The sequence below is a fragment of the Fusarium fujikuroi genome, chromosome FFUJ_chr06 (assembly GCF_900079805.1).
Source record: "Fusarium fujikuroi IMI 58289 draft genome, chromosome FFUJ_chr06".
Lineage (NCBI taxonomy): Eukaryota > Fungi > Ascomycota > Sordariomycetes > Hypocreales > Nectriaceae > Fusarium > Fusarium fujikuroi.
This window is the reverse complement of record NC_036627.1, coordinates 718,465-736,966: the sequence shown is the minus strand read 5'-3', so window position 1 is coordinate 736,966 and position 18,502 is coordinate 718,465. Positions and strand designations below refer to the sequence as shown.

The 18,502-nt window shown below is 50.7% G+C and overlaps 8 protein-coding genes; 3 read left to right on the top strand and 5 right to left on the bottom strand.

Moving 5' to 3' along the window:
• Positions 1 to 496: 496 nt before the first annotated feature.
• Positions 497 to 1,725, bottom strand: FFUJ_05596 (probable pyruvate dehydrogenase (lipoamide) beta chain precursor (PDB1); the record flags this gene model as incomplete). XM_023578824.1 has 2 exons in its annotated part: positions 497 to 1,255; positions 1,321 to 1,725. 2 exons carry the CDS (start codon positions 1,723 to 1,725, stop codon positions 497 to 499), a joined length of 1,164 nt encoding a protein of 387 aa, XP_023431770.1.
• Positions 1,726 to 2,655: 930 nt separating this feature from the next.
• On the bottom strand, positions 2,656 to 4,015 carry FFUJ_05595 (putative delta(24)-sterol C-methyltransferase; the record flags this gene model as incomplete). XM_023578823.1 has 4 exons in its annotated part: positions 2,656 to 3,231; positions 3,287 to 3,608; positions 3,706 to 3,740; positions 3,800 to 4,015. The coding sequence occupies 4 exons, from the start codon at positions 4,013 to 4,015 to the stop codon at positions 2,656 to 2,658; spliced, it is 1,149 nt and encodes a 382-aa protein (XP_023431769.1).
• A 1,228-nt stretch (positions 4,016 to 5,243) lies between these two features.
• Positions 5,244 to 6,417, top strand: FFUJ_05594 (related to cell cycle control protein cwf5; the record flags this gene model as incomplete). XM_023578822.1 has 2 exons in its annotated part: positions 5,244 to 5,381; positions 5,449 to 6,417. The coding sequence occupies 2 exons, from the start codon at positions 5,244 to 5,246 to the stop codon at positions 6,415 to 6,417; spliced, it is 1,107 nt and encodes a 368-aa protein (XP_023431768.1).
• Positions 6,418 to 6,693: 276 nt separating this feature from the next.
• On the bottom strand, positions 6,694 to 7,199 carry FFUJ_05593 (probable Mitochondrial zinc maintenance protein 1, mitochondrial; the record flags this gene model as incomplete). XM_023578821.1 has 3 exons in its annotated part: positions 6,694 to 6,797; positions 6,852 to 7,028; positions 7,127 to 7,199. 3 exons carry the CDS (start codon positions 7,197 to 7,199, stop codon positions 6,694 to 6,696), a joined length of 354 nt encoding a protein of 117 aa, XP_023431767.1.
• A 460-nt stretch (positions 7,200 to 7,659) lies between these two features.
• On the top strand, positions 7,660 to 9,048 carry FFUJ_05592 (probable zuotin; the record flags this gene model as incomplete). XM_023578820.1 has 2 exons in its annotated part: positions 7,660 to 7,953; positions 8,008 to 9,048. 2 exons carry the CDS (start codon positions 7,660 to 7,662, stop codon positions 9,046 to 9,048), a joined length of 1,335 nt encoding a protein of 444 aa, XP_023431766.1.
• A 541-nt stretch (positions 9,049 to 9,589) lies between these two features.
• Positions 9,590 to 13,888, bottom strand: FFUJ_05591 (related to multidrug resistance protein; the record flags this gene model as incomplete). XM_023578819.1 has 10 exons in its annotated part: positions 9,590 to 10,574; positions 10,625 to 11,154; positions 11,208 to 11,374; positions 11,427 to 11,994; positions 12,043 to 12,198; positions 12,255 to 12,681; positions 12,738 to 13,336; positions 13,389 to 13,443; positions 13,491 to 13,678; positions 13,730 to 13,888. The coding sequence occupies 10 exons, from the start codon at positions 13,886 to 13,888 to the stop codon at positions 9,590 to 9,592; spliced, it is 3,834 nt and encodes a 1,277-aa protein (XP_023431765.1).
• Positions 13,889 to 14,710: 822 nt separating this feature from the next.
• On the top strand, positions 14,711 to 17,533 carry FFUJ_05590 (uncharacterized protein; the record flags this gene model as incomplete). XM_023578818.1 has 6 exons in its annotated part: positions 14,711 to 14,770; positions 15,439 to 15,886; positions 15,936 to 16,237; positions 16,291 to 16,622; positions 16,678 to 17,031; positions 17,086 to 17,533. The coding sequence occupies 6 exons, from the start codon at positions 14,711 to 14,713 to the stop codon at positions 17,531 to 17,533; spliced, it is 1,944 nt and encodes a 647-aa protein (XP_023431764.1).
• Positions 17,534 to 17,618: 85 nt separating this feature from the next.
• On the bottom strand, positions 17,619 to 18,168 carry FFUJ_05589 (uncharacterized protein; the record flags this gene model as incomplete). XM_023578816.1 has 2 exons in its annotated part: positions 17,619 to 18,110; positions 18,160 to 18,168. 2 exons carry the CDS (start codon positions 18,166 to 18,168, stop codon positions 17,619 to 17,621), a joined length of 501 nt encoding a protein of 166 aa, XP_023432811.1.
• Between the last annotated feature and the right edge of the window lie 334 nt (positions 18,169 to 18,502).

Below are 18,502 nucleotides of genomic sequence, written 5' to 3'. Positions count from 1 at the left end.
GGTCTTATTGCCGCCAGTAGGGGAGGCCTTAGGAGACAATGACCTTAAATAGATCTTAATAAGAAACTTTACCAGTAGAACAAGATCTCTACGGAATACAGCTGTTAGGTTAGCGAAAGCACTAGGATCATCATGTATTAAAGCCCGAGATTCTCTTATGGCTGCTGAGCAAATACATGGCAGACTACAAACACAGGTCACAGTGTTGGATGCACAAATGTGAATTGGTAGATCATTAATAAGACGGATGCTATGCCCTGACTATACATGGCAACACGCGGTAAAATTACATTTCCCTTCCCTTCCGCACGTCTATCAAAAAAGTGTCCATCAAATACGCCAATTGGACCAGATTCTCATCCGCATCGCAATTCATATGCCACGATGGGTAGCATGAAGCAAGCTCTGTCATACACGATACGTAGGCATGGGCGTCGACCTGACGTGCTCGAGCAGGTAAACTATATTTCTCTCTCAACCTCCATTTCTCTTTTTTTTACAGACGGAGGACCTTGGCAGCGTAGTCCTCAATCAGCTGCTCGGTGGGGAAGGACATCTCCTCGAGCTTCTGGGCATAAGGGGTAGGGACCTCAGCACCGGTGACACGGGCAGCAGGGGCATCGAGGTAGTCGAAGCCGTACTCCATTGTCAAGGCAAGGATCTCAGATCCGACACCGAAGGCAGGGTAGCCAGACTCGACGGACAGGAGACGACCAGTCTTCTTGACGGACTGAATGATGGTCTCAACATCGAGAGGCTTGACGGATCGCAGGTTGATAACCTCAGCCTCAACACCGTACTTCTTCTTGAGGTTCTCGGCGGCAACAAGAGACTGGCCAACAGTGCGGCCGAGGGAGACAATGGTCAGATCCTTGCCGGATCGCTCAATCTTGGCCTTGCCGAAGGGAATGACAAAGTCGTCCTTCTGGGCAGCCTCAGACATGGGGAAGCTCTGTCCGTACATCAACTCGTTCTCGAGAACAACGACGGGGTTGGGGTCACGGATGGCGGCCTTCAGGAGACCCTTGGCATCCTCGGAGTTCCAGGGAGAGACAACCTTGAGACCGGGGATGCTGCCGTACCAGGCGGAGTAGTCCTGAGAGTGCTGAGCGCCGACACCAGCAGCGAAGCCGTTGGGGCCACGGAAGGTGATGTTGCAAGGCTGGATACCACCAGACATGTAGAGGGTCTTGGCAGCAGAGTTGATGATCTGATCGATGGCCTGCATGGCGAAGTTGAAGGTCATGAACTCACACTAGATTGGTGAAGCACAGTGGTTAGAGTCTCGGGCAATCACAATGCGGAAGCTGAGATACTTACGACGGGGTGAAGACCACTGAGGGCAGCACCAACAGCAAGACCACAGAAACCAGACTCAGTAATGGGAGTATCAATGACACGCTTCTCACCGAAGCGGTCGAGAAGACCCTTGGTCACCTTGTAGGCACCGTTGTACTGAGCAACCTCCTCACCGAGAATGAAGACCTTCTCGTTCTGCTCAAGCTCCTCAGCGAGAGCCTCGTTGAGCGCATCTCGGACAGTGACCTCCTTGACACCGGAGCTCTGGCCGTCGGCGTAGGATCGGGTCTGGGCGGTTCCAAAGACAACAGGTCGAGCAAGAGCAGCACGAGCGGCGGCAGACTGGGCGAACGAAGGGGCAGCGGGAGCGCGAAGAGCCCGGGTCGAAGCAGCTAGGCGAGCTGCGGGTCGGAGAATGCGAGACATGATGTGCGGTGGTTTGTTGAACAAGTCAATTGACCGTGGAGTCGGAGAGGACGAGGTCGGAGGGTCGACGGGGAAGAGAGAACAGAACTTGAAAGACAAGAAGCTGCAGTGGACAGGCTTCTCTTAATTCCCTGGTCGTCGACTTGACGTGGGAATTGGAAATGGTGATGAACTGAAGTTGGTGTTGAGAGATGGAACAGGTCGGGTTGAGAGAGGGAATTTCACCGAACAACGCTTTCGCTGGCCAGCTATCAGTTTTTTTTTGGGGCCAGTCGGTACGTATCGTGCCGGAACTGCGAGGTACCTGAGCCCTCACCAATTTCCGGTGACTAATGGGGTACCCGCTCTCCAAAACCCCCGAGTGAGCCTCCGTTAGCTCGGGGCAGCTTTATCCCTCTTCTTGCTCCCCGCCTACAGCAACTCTGATGCGACCCCTGCCACTCACTGCAGCACTGTTTTCGCAGGGTAGCCTCTAGCGCTGAAGCACCTATCATAGCTCAGAACAGAACCGTCCGACCCATTTCGAAAGTCTGTTGGGGGATCCAGGGGCGCATTGGGGGACCATTTATCTCCACCAAAAACATAAAAACTGAGTGCTTTATCTGCTTGAATACAGTCAGATGGCGGTGCCGGAGAAACAAGAAACCGCTAATAAGAGATCACTTCAGTACCGAATGTTGATATGATTCAATTAATGTTGTATCATGGCCGATCAGGCTATCATTGACAAGAAATTTGAAATTGTATGGTATGTATATTACAATTATAAGCCAGTATTGTCCCCAAACTCCTCTGCCTTCTGGATCCTCTATATCTTGAGGCCGGCCACTTCATATATGTATGCATCGTCAGCCAGCATGATTTGAATGCCCATTTTGATCTTCATAAGATGTTTTTGTTTTGGAATTTTGTTGTCATCAGCCTGTTGCTTTACGCAGAAGGCTTGCGAGCCACCATGAGGTACATGGGGGTGAAGAGGTGATCGCGACCACCTGCGACCAGGCAGTCGGCAGCGAGAGCCAGACTGTCAGCAGTCTTCTTGGTTCCGGCAGGAGCAAGCTTGAATGTCTCAAGAAGACCAGCCAGACCGTGGGCAATGGTTCGTCCCCAGGTGGTCATGCGCACAATGGTGAAGATGTCACCAACGGACTGAATGTAGCGGAGCTCACCAGCCAGGGGCCAGTACCAGGGGAGGGCATCAGGGCGCATGGCAAGATCCTCGTGGTGGAGCATCTCGAAGCCAGAGTCCTTGATGGCGTCAAGTCCCTCAGAGACCTTGCACATGTTGGAGATACCATCACCCTGCTCGATACCCAATCGAATCTCACGGTGGCGGAGGTTATCGTTGTCGTACTCGTCGGTCATGAGCCACTCGTACACACCGAAAACACCACCGGGCTTGAGAACTCGGAAGATCTCGCTGTAGATGCCCTTGAGAGTAGGAGCGTGGCAAGTAGCCTCAATGGCATAGACGGCATCGAAGCTGTTGTCAGGGAAGGACATTTGCTAAAAGGGGTATTAGCTGGGGGGTCGGGACCCGAGGATGCTGGGCAGTACGAACCATAAAGTCACCCTTGACAAACTTGAGCTGGTCTGACAGACCCTCCTTGAAAGCGTAATGGGTAGCACGCTCAATCTGGTAGTCGTTGTTGTTAAGACCAGTAATGTGGGCGCCAGTGAACTTGGCGATCTCGCGAGCGGGACCACCAACACCGCAACCAACGTCGAGAACCTTCATGCCCTCCTTGATGCCGATCTGGTGAGCAAGGTAGTGCTCATGGCGGGCAATGGCCTGGTAAAAGGGCTCGCCCTGGGAGAATCGGCAGAAGTGGAAAGACTGGCCCCAGCCATACTCGTAGAGATCGGTAGCAAGGTTGTAGTAGCTGTGAACCCAAAGTCAGTCGCCGGTCCAAAAGGAGACATTCCAAGACATGGACCAAATGGCCACGGAGAAACAGAGACAATAATCAGATCACTTACTGTCGAGTCAAAGTGGCGTATTCGGCAGTACGGGCCTGACCGCTATGTTAGTTCCTCCTATTTGTTCATGGCGGGGCATATCAAGGGATCATACAGCTCGCTCCTCAGGAGTCTCGTCCTCAGCGCGCTTGTTGTCCCAGTGCTTGAAGTACTCGTCGACAGCAGCCTGCTTAGCAGAACCGCCCTTTCGGAACATGGCAGCAACACCACCTCGGGCCTGGGCAGAGGAGCCGTGCATGGCCTTGTTGAAGTCGGCATCGCGCTGGTGATCCTCGCGCTCGAGGTTGGAGGCGGTAGATGAGGCAACCATGTTGAATATGGTGTATAGTGTTGAAGGTGAAGGTTAAGGTTGGAAGAGAATCGAAGTCAATGCAAAGAAGAGAAGGACAGCAGGCGAATTAAGGATCGATTGAAAAGCAGAAATCTAAAGGGAGTGGGTTGGTTTTAATGGCTGAAGTTTACGCAGAGGGACGACCTGTCGCAACAAACAAATTTCAGGGCCCTCCCCTGAACTGCACAAGCCATCCCGTCTATGGGCATCCAATCTCAATTGCGAATTGAGAAGTAACAGTACGCTAAACCTGAACTGCATTGGTTCCCCTGTCTATCGCTTGGGGGTCTAGGGGGCCGGGTTCTTGGTCTAGGCGACCCGATAGTTTACGACCCGAAGTACCTAATTTATGGATGCTAAGTTGACTCTCCATGACTCTGGCCTTCATGTGAAAGACAAGGACTTGAACGAGTTGTTGATTTCTTTGGAAAAGGTTTGATTTGCTATTGCATTAATTGACCAAATTATCCTTGTAGTTATATCTCCTTTCGCCACAATTCGTAATTGTATGGCGGTGAGAGCGCAGCAGCTAATTGATGGATGCTAGGTAGAGGTATCCGGAGGCTCAATTTGCGAGAAATGATACGAATACGAAAGCGTCTACGAGAACATTGTCTCTTACAACAAGATAACAGTCCAAGTCATGACAACCAACTAAACAATTGAGTGAAGGCTGTAGCCGGACAGGTTCCGTCATGATGATGGCTAGTCTATCATATTGCCTACAATGCTGCATCATGTTTGGGACTTCTCCAACTTTTGAATTGCCAAATAGAGAATTTTCGTTTTCGTATCGAACCATTCATGTCCACCTCATGTCATGAGAAGCCCCCAGATCTACTAACAGCAGATGACTTTTCCAAAACTTAAAGTGAGAGAATTGCGGAAAATAGATTTTATGACGAAGCCATCAGATTATCGATCTGTCTCGTGCAAATCTTCCAAACTAAATGATCCAGTCACGATTGGGCACTTACATCTATCTGTCCGAGATGACCAGGAGATGTTATTACCGAGGCTTATCGATAAGACTATAGCCCCTCTGCCCAATGACGGCCAACTCCGGTTTTAGGTTTGGAGTCTGAGGCCATATTTTGTATTACATAAGGTGGCGGATGACCGAATTTCCGCGCCTCAACTCCAAAAGTCATCACAGTCAACTAGAAGCTTTTCTCTGTGCAAAACCATTACTCTCTATCTACTCACGATGCCGCCTCAGATCAAGCAGGATCTCAACCGATCAGGATGGGAGACCACCGACTTCCCCTCCGTCTGCGAGACGTGCCTACCTGATAATCCTTATGTCAAAATGCTTAAAGAAGATTATGGTGCCGAATGCAAATTGGTAAGTCTTTCGCGTCGATTTCCTCCGCATTTTCGCATAGAGACAATGCTAACATATATCTGAATAGTGTACCAGACCTTTCACCGTATTTGCCTGGAGTGGTACTCGCGCCAACGGCCGTAAGAAGCGAACAAACATTTGCTTGACTTGCGCGCGACTCAAGAACTGCTGCCAGTGCTGCATGCTCGATCTTTCCTTCGGTCTCCCCATCGTCGTACGCGATGCTGCCCTAAAGATGGTCGCGCCCGGCCCGCAGTCCGATATCAACCGAGAATACTTTGCGCAAAACAATGAGCAGCTCATCGAGGAGGGAAAGGTTGGACAGGAGGAATACGAAAAGACGGACGAGAAGGCGCGCGAACTGCTACGAAGACTCGCCAACAGCAAGCCTTACTTTCGCAAAGGAAGGACTATCGAGGAGGGAGAGAGCTCCAAGGGCGGAAACGCAGCTGTCGGCGCTGGACGAGGAGGACCTGGCCCAATTCGAACCCGAGACTCAAAGGCAGCAGCTGCTGCGGGAGCTAGAACTGGTGGTAAGGGTCGTCAGGTCTTCCCCAGTGCTGCCCAGCTCCCTCCTAACCCACGCGACTGGGCTCCTCCTGCTGACAAGAACATCATGTCACTCTTCGTGACAGGTATCGAGGACGATCTTCCCGAATACAAGCTTCGCGACTTCTTCAAGGTTCACGGCAAGATCAAAAGCTTGGTCTGCTCACACATGTCGCACTGCGCATTTGTCAACTACGAAACTCGAGAGGCCGCTGAGAGGGCAGCTGAAGCATGCCAGGGTCGCGCCGTTATTGCAGGATGCCCCCTAAGGGTTCGATGGGGACAACCAAAGGCTATTGGTACTATGGACAAGGATGAGAGGATGCAGATGCTGCGAGAGGCTAGACAGCGCCAAGGAGGACCTCAAGGCCAGCGATCGATCGAGGGTGGCAGTAGTTCGGCCAACCGTCAGGCTCTGCCAGCCCCTGTGGCAGCACCTCCAGGAGCTTCCGACACGCCTGCTTACGCCGCTCTTACCGGAGACTAAATGAAGTAACGACTTGTTTTATGTTCATCACAAGGTAGAAAACCATGCCTTTTGGAGTTTGGCGTCGGGAAAAGGACATCATGGATAGGGTGGTCTTCATTAGCGAAAAGGACAATTGATCATGGAAGTTGCAGATTACGTGAGAAACAGGAATAGAAGGGAAGCAAAGAGCTATTCTAGAGTGATGATCATTTTGGTGCATTTCATTCCTGGAGGGTATCATGATAGTCAGATAATGTTACAAATTGTACAATGGGACTAATAGGTAGTCTCCTCTCATTTTTTACCACCACCGCAGCAGCCACCTCCAACTGTGCCCTTTCCAGCTGTCTTGATAGACTCATTATCGCCTCGCTCAATATCTTCGTGTATTCTGAGCTCTGTAAATGTTATTAGCTTCCGTTTTCGCCCTCTTCCAACCAGTCTGAACTCACTGAAGGTGTCTTTGCCCTCCTCTGTTCTTTGACCCTGGACAACGTTCTGACGAAGGACCTTTGCTACCTCTTCGGCATGCTTAATCGCTGCAGAAGCATCGGCAGCATCGACCGAGGCTTTCTGGCGGAATTCGTTGCGGATCTGAAGCTGGGCGGCAGAGAGGATAGGGGCGTCGCCTGCAGTAAATTGGACAGTCAGCATAGCCCATAGGAGCGAGCAGACTCGAAGATGACATCCGCTGCATGCGAAGTTCGGTTCCGGAACGATCTCGTACCTTGGAAAGCGATTCGCGCCGCGCGCATTAGGTGTCGGTAAGCATTGAGAGCGGGAGCTGGAGCGGTGGCCATTTTGAAATCTGATAATTCTAGCGAATAAAAAGTCTTCGAACTGAAAGGAAGGACTGGCGCAACAGGAGGTCGTGGCTATCGTGCTGGGGCTGTCGTGGTCGAGTTGAAACTGCTTGGAAATCGAACATAAAAAAAGTCCAGTTCAAGTTCAACTGGATTGGATGGTCTCAGTGGCCGGGCGGTTCAGCGGGTTACTGTACCGGGAGAGCCCGATCACTGAGCCGGGAATACTCAGGCAGATCCGGACACATGAAAACGCTGTGGTAGGGCATTCTAGAGCACCATCCCACTGTAAGAAGTGTCCGATCGTCCACTGGAACCTTTACCCCGCCAATGAGTTAAAGCCGTCCATGGTGGGGGAACTCGATCAAGTGCGCCATTGAAAAAAATTATTACAGCCAAAAAAAACGTCGGGATTTTTTCTCCCTCTCTCCATCACCACCAATCCACACATCACATAATGGCTTCCGTGGCTACTGTGACCATCCCCCTTCCCGCCCTTCCGAGCGGCTGGGCTGCCGAAAAGGACTTCAAGGCCATCGGCAAGCTCACTGAGGCTACTCAGCGAACCATCGAGCCCGTTGGACCTCACTTCCTCGCCCACGCTCGCCGTGCCCGCCACAAGCGCACTTTCTCTGAGGATGACCGTATCCAGGCTCAGGAGAGCACCAAGAACGTCGAGGATGGCGACGTCAGCGATGAGAGCGAGCCTGAGGATCCTATGATGCTCCAGCGCGAGGCCAAGGACTGGAAGGTGTGTATTTACAATGATTCGAGACAATATTCCATACTAACAAGCGTAATCTAGACCCAGGACCACTACAAGATTCTCGGTCTCTCCAAGTACCGATGGAAGGCTACTGAGGACCAGATCAAGAAGGCTCACCGCAAGAAGGTCCTCAAGCACCACCCCGATAAGAAGGCCGCTCAGGGCCGTACTGAGGACGATCAGTTCTTCAAGTGTATCCAGAAGGCCACCGACGTCCTCCTTGACCCCATCAAGCGCCGCCAGTTCGACTCCGTCGATGAGGAGGCCGACGTCGAGCCCCCTACCAAGAAGCAACTCCAGAAGACCGACTACTATAAGGCATGGAGCAAGGTCTTCAAGTCTGAGGCTCGCTTCTCCAAGACGCACCCCGTCCCCTCATTCGGCAGCGCCGACGCCACCAAGGAGCAGGTCGAGGAATTCTACAACTTCTGGTACAACTTCGACAGCTGGAGAACTTTCGAGTACCTCGACGAGGATGTTCCCGATGACAACGAGAACCGTGACCAGAAGCGACACCAGGAGCGCAAGAACACCAACGCTCGCAAGAAGAAGAAGGCTGACGACAACGCACGTCTCCGCAAGCTGCTGGACGACGCTTCCGCCGGTGATGAGCGTATCAAGCGATTCCGACAGGAGGCCAACGCCGCCAAGAACAAGAAGCGTTTCGAGCGTGAGGCTGCTGAGAAGAAGGCTAAGGAGGATGCTGAGGCCGCCAAGCTCGCCGAGGAGAAGGCTCGTCAGGAGGCCGAGGCTGCTGCCAAGGCTGACCGTGAGTCCTCCAAGAAGGCAAAGGAGGCTGCCAAGAACGCTGTCAAGAAGAACAAGCGTGTCCTCAAGGGCTCCGTCAAGGACGCCAACTACTTCGCTGCCGGCGAGCCCACGCCCGCTGACATCGACTCCGTTCTCGGCGATGTCGAGACCATCCAGGGCAAGATTGACCCTGATGAGATTGCTGCTCTTGCTGGTAAGCTCAACGGTCTCAAGGTCGCTGATGAGATCAAGGCTGTCTGGGCTGGCGAGACCAAGAGACTCGTCGAAGCCGGCAAGCTCAAGGAGGGAGATGTTAAGGTCTTGGCTTAAGCGATGCGTGCGTGTTACGTGGTTAGGAAAAGTGCATGTTGAGCTATTATGATGGGTTCTAGATAAAAGTAGATACGACGATATGTTTTCCAGATCAGAATAGAACGAGCTGTAGACATTGTTCAGGCTACGTTTTGATCCCATTATCTCGTCTTCAACTTTGCAAATGTGACAAGGACAAGTGACGTCGTTCTTGTAATGATGCTGTATCTGTCTGACCTCGAAGTTGTTGTTCCAGTTGTCTTAAGATACAAGGTGAAAAAGAAGAGTCTCACTGACAGGACCGGGCTTAAATGTCAGTTTCAACTGCTGATGTGTGAAAATTGGAAGTCTATTTGCGTACGGCTCTTGCGGCCGCTCTATATTACAAAAGTAGTGATGATAAATGTACAAAGAGTAGAAAGATTGGTTGTCCTGATCCTGGACTCAACCATGAGCAGATGAGTAGAGAATCCCAAACCAGAAACATCACAAGATCCAAGTCCCGTTTGGCCCTGATATCCTAAGGGCAACTCCCCTGAACGCCGGTTCCTTCTAATGCCTATGCCTCCCTATCCAGAGACTGACCCAGCACCATCTCATAATAAAGCCCCCTTTTCGCAACAAGCTCCTCGTGTCGTCCCCTCTCAACAATCTTTCCACCTGCAAAGACGCAGATAACATCCGCGTCTCGAATTGTGCTCAGTCGATGAGCTACAGCAACTGTTGTCCTTCCCTCAGCAGCTCGATCCAATGCTTCCTTGACGACCTTCTCACTCTCGGTGTCGAGGGCACTCGTGGCTTCATCAAGAAGAAGAAGACGTGGCTTGCGGATGAGAGCTCGAGCGATGGCAATACGTTGGCGTTGGCCTCCTGAGAGTGAGAGACCTTGGTTTCCGCAGGGTGTAGTGAGACCTTCGGGAAGAGATGAAACGAACTCGTAGACGTTGGCTTGTTTGCAAGCCTCAATGATTTCGTCGTCAGAGGGAACGCCTTCCTCGATACCGAGGGAGATGTTATCCCTTATGGAACCCTGATATAAGACTGGCTCTTGCTGAACAAGAGCAATGTCCCTTCTGTGTAATCGTCTGTCCTTCGTCTTGATGTCCTGTCCGTCCGCAAGTAACATACCCGAAGTCGGATCATAGAAACGCTCGAGAAGCGCTATCATGGTCGATTTGCCACAACCTGATGCACCAACCAGTGCAACCATCTTTCCTGATTCAATGCTGATATCGACGCCCTTGAGGACCTGCAACTTGGGTCGCCGGGGGTAAGCAAAGGTGATTTCCTCACAAGACACATCAATACCCTTCTCGGACGACTTCTCACTTCCCAAAGCCCCTGGTCCGTTGTCTGCATTGTCATGAAGGGCCTTTTGACGACGCTGCTGAAAGATGTAGTTGATGGCAGTTCGCGCTTTGGTGATGCTCGTGGTGTATTGGAAGAGCATGGCTGATGTTTCTCCGGAGAAGACGACGGCGATGAAGATGACGTAGAACTGATCTGTAGTATACTCGCCAAACGAGACAAGACGACCGCCATACCTATACTTGTTAGAATTTCCTCTGTGCTTCGCGGATAAGAATGAACTAACCAGAAACCCAGCGCCATGGCAAGGAATGACGCCGACTGACTGAACGAGTAGAACAACATCTTCCACCCCAAACCAGCAATTGCCTCCTTAGCAAGTCCTTCAAGGGCACTGCTGTATCTCTCAATGACAGCGCGTTCCAAGGCCAGTGAAGACACAGTCCTGATTCCCAGCACAGCTTCAGAAGCTAAGCTGCTACTCTTCGCAAACCGTCCAGCAGTATCATCGTCGAACTTATACTCAAGACGGATTCGGACATAGCCTGAGCCAACGAGAACGGGTAGAGCACAAAGTGTCAGAACAAGACCGAGCTTCCAGCCGTAGGCTATGGCGAGAATGGAGCTTGATAGAACAGTGACGATGTTGATCATGATGAGTGATAGGTTCATAGATAGAAGTTCCTGAAGACTGGTAGGCTCGGCAGCTAGTCGAGAGACGAGGGCACCAGTTCCGCGGTTGGGATCGTCGAAGAAGACCATGTCTTGTCGAAGGGTGTTGTCGAACAGCTCGCCGCGATATGCAGTCATAACATGCTGAAAAGTGTTAGTCACAATCATCTTATGGCACAGCACAAGGATAGACTTACCTGGCCGATCTCGTTGCAAACCCAGCCAGCTACAGCATAGATGACAAAGTTGGCGAGGGCAACGACGAAGAACATAAGTGAGAAGAAGTTGGCCTCGCTGACGTCGATAGTCTCGAAAGCCTTCATTGTTTTGGAAAAGAGAATCGCCAATGCTGGGTAAGTACCGCCTAGTTCTTGTAAGTTTACCCCTTTTCTACAGTCGCTTGTGATGAGACTTACCTCCCAATAACGAGATGATGATAAGAATGAACCCAGAGAACCACAAGGACCTCTGCTCCTTGATGACAAGCCAAAGGCCCTTCAGAAGCCCATAGTTGATTCCATCGTCCTGCGAGATATCGGCCGTAGCATGCTGAGAAGCACGAGACAGAACAGGATCAAGACCAGCAACTGGCTCCTCCTTATCCGTCTCACTATCTTCGTCATCTGTTGAAGCACTTCCCTTTCCAAGATCCTGCAGGCGAACAAGACGCGAGTATGTACCGCCTCTCTCAATCAGAGAATCGTGAGAACCTTGCTCGATAGTTTCGCCCTTGGCCATAACAATGATGTTATCAGCATCTCGAATCGTAGACAGTCTGTGAGCGATGACGATCATGGTTCGACCCTTGGCGACGTTGTTGAGAGCTTGCTGCACGATCTTTTCGGCGTTGGGGTCGAGAGCGCTGGTAGCTTCGTCGAGCATGAGGACTTTGGGGTTGGAGATGATGCTGCGAGCAATGACTACTCGCTGCTTTTGTCCACCAGACAGAGAAGCCCCTCGCTCGCCGATCCAAGTATCGTAGCCCTGAAAAGGGGTTAGTCAAAGTATCATACAGGGAAAGGAGAGACTTACATTTGGCAATGTCTCGATAAAGTCATGGGCATAAGCCGACTTGCAAGCATCAACAACCATGCGTTTCTTTTCTTCTTCTGAAAGGTCCACCATCGAAGTACCGGTCAAGCCGTCGACAACGTTTTGATAGATAGTGCCACTGAATAAAGTAGGTTCCTGGGAGAAAGTCAGCGCCAGTTCGGTTTGCAGTGACCATGAATAGTGGGACATACCTGCTGAACCATTCTGATGTTTGTTCTTAGCCATTGCAAGTTCAAGCTCTCAACAGGACGACCATCTAGGGTGATAGAACCAGCACTCGGCATATACCACCGCTCCAAAAGTCCAAAGATAGTACTCTTTCCTGATCCACTAGCACCGACTAAAGCAGTCGTTTGATCGGCCGGAATGTCGAGGTTGAGTGAATGAAGAATTTCAACATTAGCTCGTGATGGATACGCAAAGCGAACACCACGGAACTGGATATCGCCCTTGAAATCAGAGATTGTGTCTCCTTCCTGTGACAAAGCGTCAATCTGAGACTTGCGATCGATCATCTCAAACATCTCTTGCGCAGCTGCAGTGGCTTTGGAGATGGCGATTGTCTGGGGTGCAATTTGAGTGAGAGCTGTAGCAGCAACAAGGACTGCAAAGATGACACTAGAGGCATCAAGTTAGTCAGACCGTCGGAATATGAGTAGAGACAGAAGACTCACGTAACAACTGTACCAGGCTGAGTGATCTCACCCTCAGAGTACATCCTCATACCCTGCCAAAAGGCCAATCCATAACCAGCAAAGATACAAAAGAACTCGGTTGGGAATAGAACCATGTACACCCAAGACTTCTTGTGTCCAATCCTCCTCGCCTCCTCGAGCGTATTCGTGAACCTCTTTGACAGCTTAGGGAAGGCCCAGAAAGCATGGGCAGTTCGAATAGTCGAGAAAGCCTCTTCCGCCAAGGAACTCGATCGCGAGTAGACATCAAACATGGCATATTCATATCCAGTATCGATAGCAACACAAATAATCGTTACAACGAGGTTGACGGGAATGATGGCAAGGACAATGAGTGTCAATTTCCATTGCACGGCAAAGGCGACGACAAAGGCTGAGACAAAAGTTGATAGAGCGGCAATGGTGATGCCAAATTTTTCAGATATTCCCTGGTTGATGAGATTTCCATTTGTTGTGATTTGCCCTGGGATTGACGATGATGGAGAGTCGAAGAAGGCGACTTCTTGACGAAGGGTGCTTCGTACGAAGTCGACGCGCAGTGCTTTTGTGGTGTTGATAGCAGCAATAGAGACGAGAATCTACACCTTTAGCACCATCTCCATATGAGCATATTGCGTGTAAGTGACTTACCGTCCAAAGATATGTCAAAGCAAACTTTGCGATAAAGAGATAGATAAAGTACAAGCTATGAAGGGTCAGTGTCTGAATGCAAACAGCGGCTATCAAACATACCTGTACTTGCTGACTTCGCTTCGATACCCAGCAGGCGACAGCACTCCAGTCGCAAAGTCGGTGAAAACATTGATGAACTTTCCAAAAACAAGGTCCATTAGGGGCAATATCGTTCCAGCGGCGATCATGGCCACGAATGCGATGCTGTTGAGGATCCATCCTAAGCGATCGTTGTAAGTAAAGACACGCTGCGAATATTGTTAGTAGAGGCGCACAATTATCGCTACTGTGACACTTACCAGGTAGTACTTGAAGCTGGTATCCTTCTTTTCTTCCTTTGTGTCACCCTTTTCACCTCCGTTGTGTTCAATAGTAACCGCCATGTCCTGATTATTCGATACAGCAGAACCTGACTGTGAACCGCCAGTCGGCGTGCCTTTTTCTTTAGTTACAGCCATACTGACTTTAGAGGTGCAGTTTGATGAAGTCAAAATAAACTGCAGATAAAGGTCGTTTTAAACAATGATGCTCGCTCTTGGCGTTGACGTCTAGACGCAACCCGCAAACCCCGGGGTGATTACGAACTGACCAATTAGCTTATACAGCCACCAAGATCGACGGGGCTTGACATGTAAGACCTAGTTTTGGAAGGTGTCCCAGAATGGCTCATTACCGGGGGTAATTATTGAGCCGCCTGCTTAATCTTGACAGCCCGAGAGTCCTTTTCCTAGATTTCGTATTCCTCGTTTAAGGGCCTACAGTCCTACATAAGTTACAGAGTATATACTGTAACCTCAGTCCTACATGAAACAAACTCAGTGACAATTGGTTTAAACTAAAAAAGAGCATCAATGCTACCATGCATGTCCTTAGTTAGTCAATTCTACTCCCTGTTTCTCCAACTGTTACCCCCGACAATGTCAATGTCTTGTCAAAGCGAAAGCCACACTCAATGCTGACCAGATCCGGGATGCGCGCGCCACATGCTACTCTAATCTTTGCACGCCAAAGCCACAGCCCGGCGCCCTCAACTGCCGCCAATCGGTCCCCGCGGCTCCCGCTTCCACTCTCCTTCACCCTTCACATCTGCGATGCTTACCGGAATACGCACGTCGTCATCTATCTGAGAGCCTAATCGCTTTCACCGATTACCAGAGCAAAAAAAAAACTTATCACTTTATTGATCTTGAGCTTACTGCTGCAGCCTCAATTCCTTGGCTGCAAGTGAATACCCAAGAGAAGGTTGCCGCATCGCATATCTCTACTATCAGAAACTCGATATGGAGCCTGGGAACGCAAATAACGGACCCGCGGCTTCCGATGACTCTGCTCGGAGAGCGGTAAGTACCAGATTTCCGATTTAGCCAATTCCAGCGTTGGCATTATTCAGAATATGGACTCCCCCGGCCTGACTGTCTGCGTATCGTATCGCATCGCTTACACGGCAACCCCAAAGCGATCAATCGCGAAAATGGTGTGCCATGCCAGTATAGCCTTGTTAGCTGCATCGGCCCGCTGCGAGTTTCACCCATCAACCATATTTTGTGTTATGTAACAATCCTTTTGCATGTCAGGACTGACAAGAACTCTTGTGAACACAGTGTGATCAGTGTCGTACGAGAAAGGTAAGCATCACCCATGAATGCCTTCAGAAACACACCATAGTCAGGACGTTTCTGCAAACAATGGCTGTCCAACATAGATGGTATTAATAACACCTGCACATTATAGATCCGATGCGATAAAGATTGGCCATGCTCCAACTGTCGTACGGCCAAGCGCTCCTGTACATCCACAGGCATTGGCCAGAGACCAAAAGAGCCCCGGCAGCGAGTTCTCATCTCGTCCCAATAGTTCGTAACCCCATATCATCTTCTACCCCAGACACTATATCTGCACTTGGTGCCGCTTTGTCCCCTCCATGCAGCTTCGCCGATAGCCGTTCGCCAACCTGATAAGGCAGTTCATCCACTAACCGCTGGCATGCGTGCCTCGTAGTGAACGAAAGATCGACCAGATTGAGGTCCGCTTAGGCAATATAGAAAGCCTCCTCCGGGATCTCTCTCAACGCCCCGTCTCCACTCCAGGAAGTAACATTCATTTTCCTGTCACCCCTGCAGCCTTCCCGGGTCTCGATCCAGCCTCTGCATCTACAGCGGCTTTTGACAGTTCCGATGATGAGTCTGTTCTGGGTGGCGATTCGGTCATTGCCCAGCAAACCACCTTTGCTAGCGACCTTCTTGAGCATGCCGTCGAGCGCACCTCGTTAAACGATGTCAGTCCTAAGATGTGGGAAGCTCTCGCAAACTTGAGACAATTGGCCGAGCTTCAGAGCCGCCAGTCCATCAGCCATGGTCCTCGTTTTCCACTCCAGCAGCCCATCCCAAAGGGGGGGTTGGGTCAACTGCCAATGCCTCCCATGGATATTGTCGTGAGCTTGCTCAAGAGAGTTAGAGGTAGCAGTGGCCACATCAACTGTGCAACCATTCGCTGACTTTTGTCCAGCTTCTCCGCCAGGTCTCTTCACGTTTGTCTGCTACTTCATTGGAATAAATGACTTCTCCAACCTTTGTCGGATGGTCTACTTTCCCACAGACGACTTTAGTGACTCCACCTTCATCATCGTCAACGTTGGTCTCTATTACTTGTTTCTTGAACAGCACCACTTGACCGTTGACAACAAACCTCTGAAGGATGAGTTTGCATCACACCTTTACACAAGTCGCGTCAACCTGGAAACAGCGCTGGCAAACATGTCTCTCTTCATGTCGACCAAGATAGAGACAGTCCAGGCTCTCCTCATGGGTGTAAGCACAAGTTGGTTTGGTGTAATAAGTGCTGAGCACTAACAAAGGCATAGACATTATACACCATCGACGTCTGCAGACCCTCCGTGGCTTGGCATCTCAACTGTGCCGCCGCCCAAATTTGCCAGACTGCTGGTTTTCATCGCAGGGATCTCTCAACGCGCAACCCCGAGGAAGCTGACATCAAGGCGATCCTTTTCTGGTACACGTATACCACGGACAAAGCACTGGCACTTCGACTTGGCCGTGCCCCTGCCATCCAGGATTGGGAAATCACCATTCCACGTACTTTTGGCTTCGATGGTATCTTGAGTCTTGAAACCAAAGCTGTTGCGGGTACGTGGCTTAACGCTGCAACGTTGCAGGGTCAGGTATATGAGCAACTGTAAGTATCATCATTTGCATCCATGTTCCCGAGTTCTCGCGGCTAACGAAGCCAGGTTTTGTCCGGCAGCATTAAGCCAACCACCAGCTGTCCTCGCCGAACGAGCCCGTCTGCTGGCAGCTGAGTGCCGTCGTGTCGAGGCGGAGTCGTTTCAGAGCCGAGAAATGGCTATCTCATCGCTTGAGAAAATCGGTGCTTCCCCTCTCGTCGATGTCCACCTGAAGGGTGACGAAGTGCAGCTGCTGTCAACCATGACTCTCATTTACAGAGCAGTTCCAGCTCCTGAAGGGTCGCACACAAGGTTCTGTCAAGACTGTATAGACACTGCACGAAAGGCTTGTCACGCACATTTCGCATGCATGGATTTGGTGCGGAAAGACCCCCACGCGAGAGCCATATATGTCCATTGGTAGGTTCATCTTTGCATTTCCTCGGATTTTCAGTAAGTCTAACAAGGTTTTAGGAACCTGGTGCTGACTCCATTTGCCCCCTTCTTTGTTCTGTTCGGATATGTCATCGAGACATCATCTCAAGATGATCTCCAACTGTTGAAGCAGTTCAGCGCGTCCATTGAAGAGACCAGTGATGCGTCCGAGACCATGCAAAAACTGTCGCGGCTATGCAGTATCATGAGCAACGTCGCGGCTCTGTATGTCGAAGCCAAGTCTCAACAAGTGGAAGATCGGACCATGGTGCCAATCAATGACGAGTTTGACGTGTATTTGAGCCAGCTCGGACTCATGCCTGTTATGGACTCGACCATGGGCAATGCAGGTGATCCAAATGCAGAGTTTGGTGAGAACGCCCAAGTCAACCAAATGGCGGACTGGATGTCTGGAAGTCGAAATTTGCTGGGATTGTTGGAACAGGATATATCGCAGATCGGAGGTGTACAGTGGCCGCCCATGTAGAATAGAATTATAGATAGGACCGGGTAGATACCCGCAAATAGAATTTTGGTTTGATGTTTGTAACTTGGGATGAGTCCGATGCAGCTCAGTCGGTGGGAAACCGAGGGTCATAGACTTCATAGCCCTCGTCTTCAGTGTCGCTTTCCGGTGACAAGTTCTTCTGGAGACCAGGATTGACTGGTGTTGAATCGAGTGTACTAGGCGGCTTGGGTTTCTCAGTCGTCGTTGCTGCTTGTCCGCCGCTCTCAACTTTGGTGAAAGCACTCTTAAAGCCACTCTTCTTGAAGCCGCCTTTCTTGAAACCTCCTCCACCAGTGGCAGTCTCTTGGCCAGGGAGCTTGATGCTGATGAGACCGTCGGCTTTGGCCTCGGCCTTACGCGCACGAGAGCCCGCGGTGGGGTCACGAACCATGGCCTTCATGTCTTTGAGGCGCTGTTTGTGACTGTGATCATAGCTACTGAGATGGGCTTCATAGTCATTCATGCGTGAGTAGCCTTTTGAGCAGAGTTGGCAGTAGAAAGACTTTTGAGCTTCACGTGCCGAAGCAGTCTGCGCCGAGGGAAGAGTTAGATGTCGCTGGTAACGCGTTAGTCAAGGAATGAGCACCAGAGTATTCTGATCTTACTGGAGGCATTTTGTTTTTGTGTTCTTGTTAGTATAGTTATGAAGATGACCTCTGATAGTGTGGTGTTTGTGAAAGCGCCGTGACTGTTGTATGCTGCTGATGTTTGATGAAGGAAGTTTGAGCAGTGACCACGATCCAGATAAGAGTGCGGGCACTAACTCAGTTCGGCTAGAGGTTAGAATCTTGACCCGCCACCAATCAAAACGTAGCAGGTCTCGCTGACCGGGCTCCCAGAACCTCAACGTCATTTTCCCAGGGGGTCTTCGACAAGGGGCTTCCAGAACCACCTGCCCCAGAGTCTTGAAGGTTTCCCCCGTTAATCCAGCACGTTGAGGCGCTAATC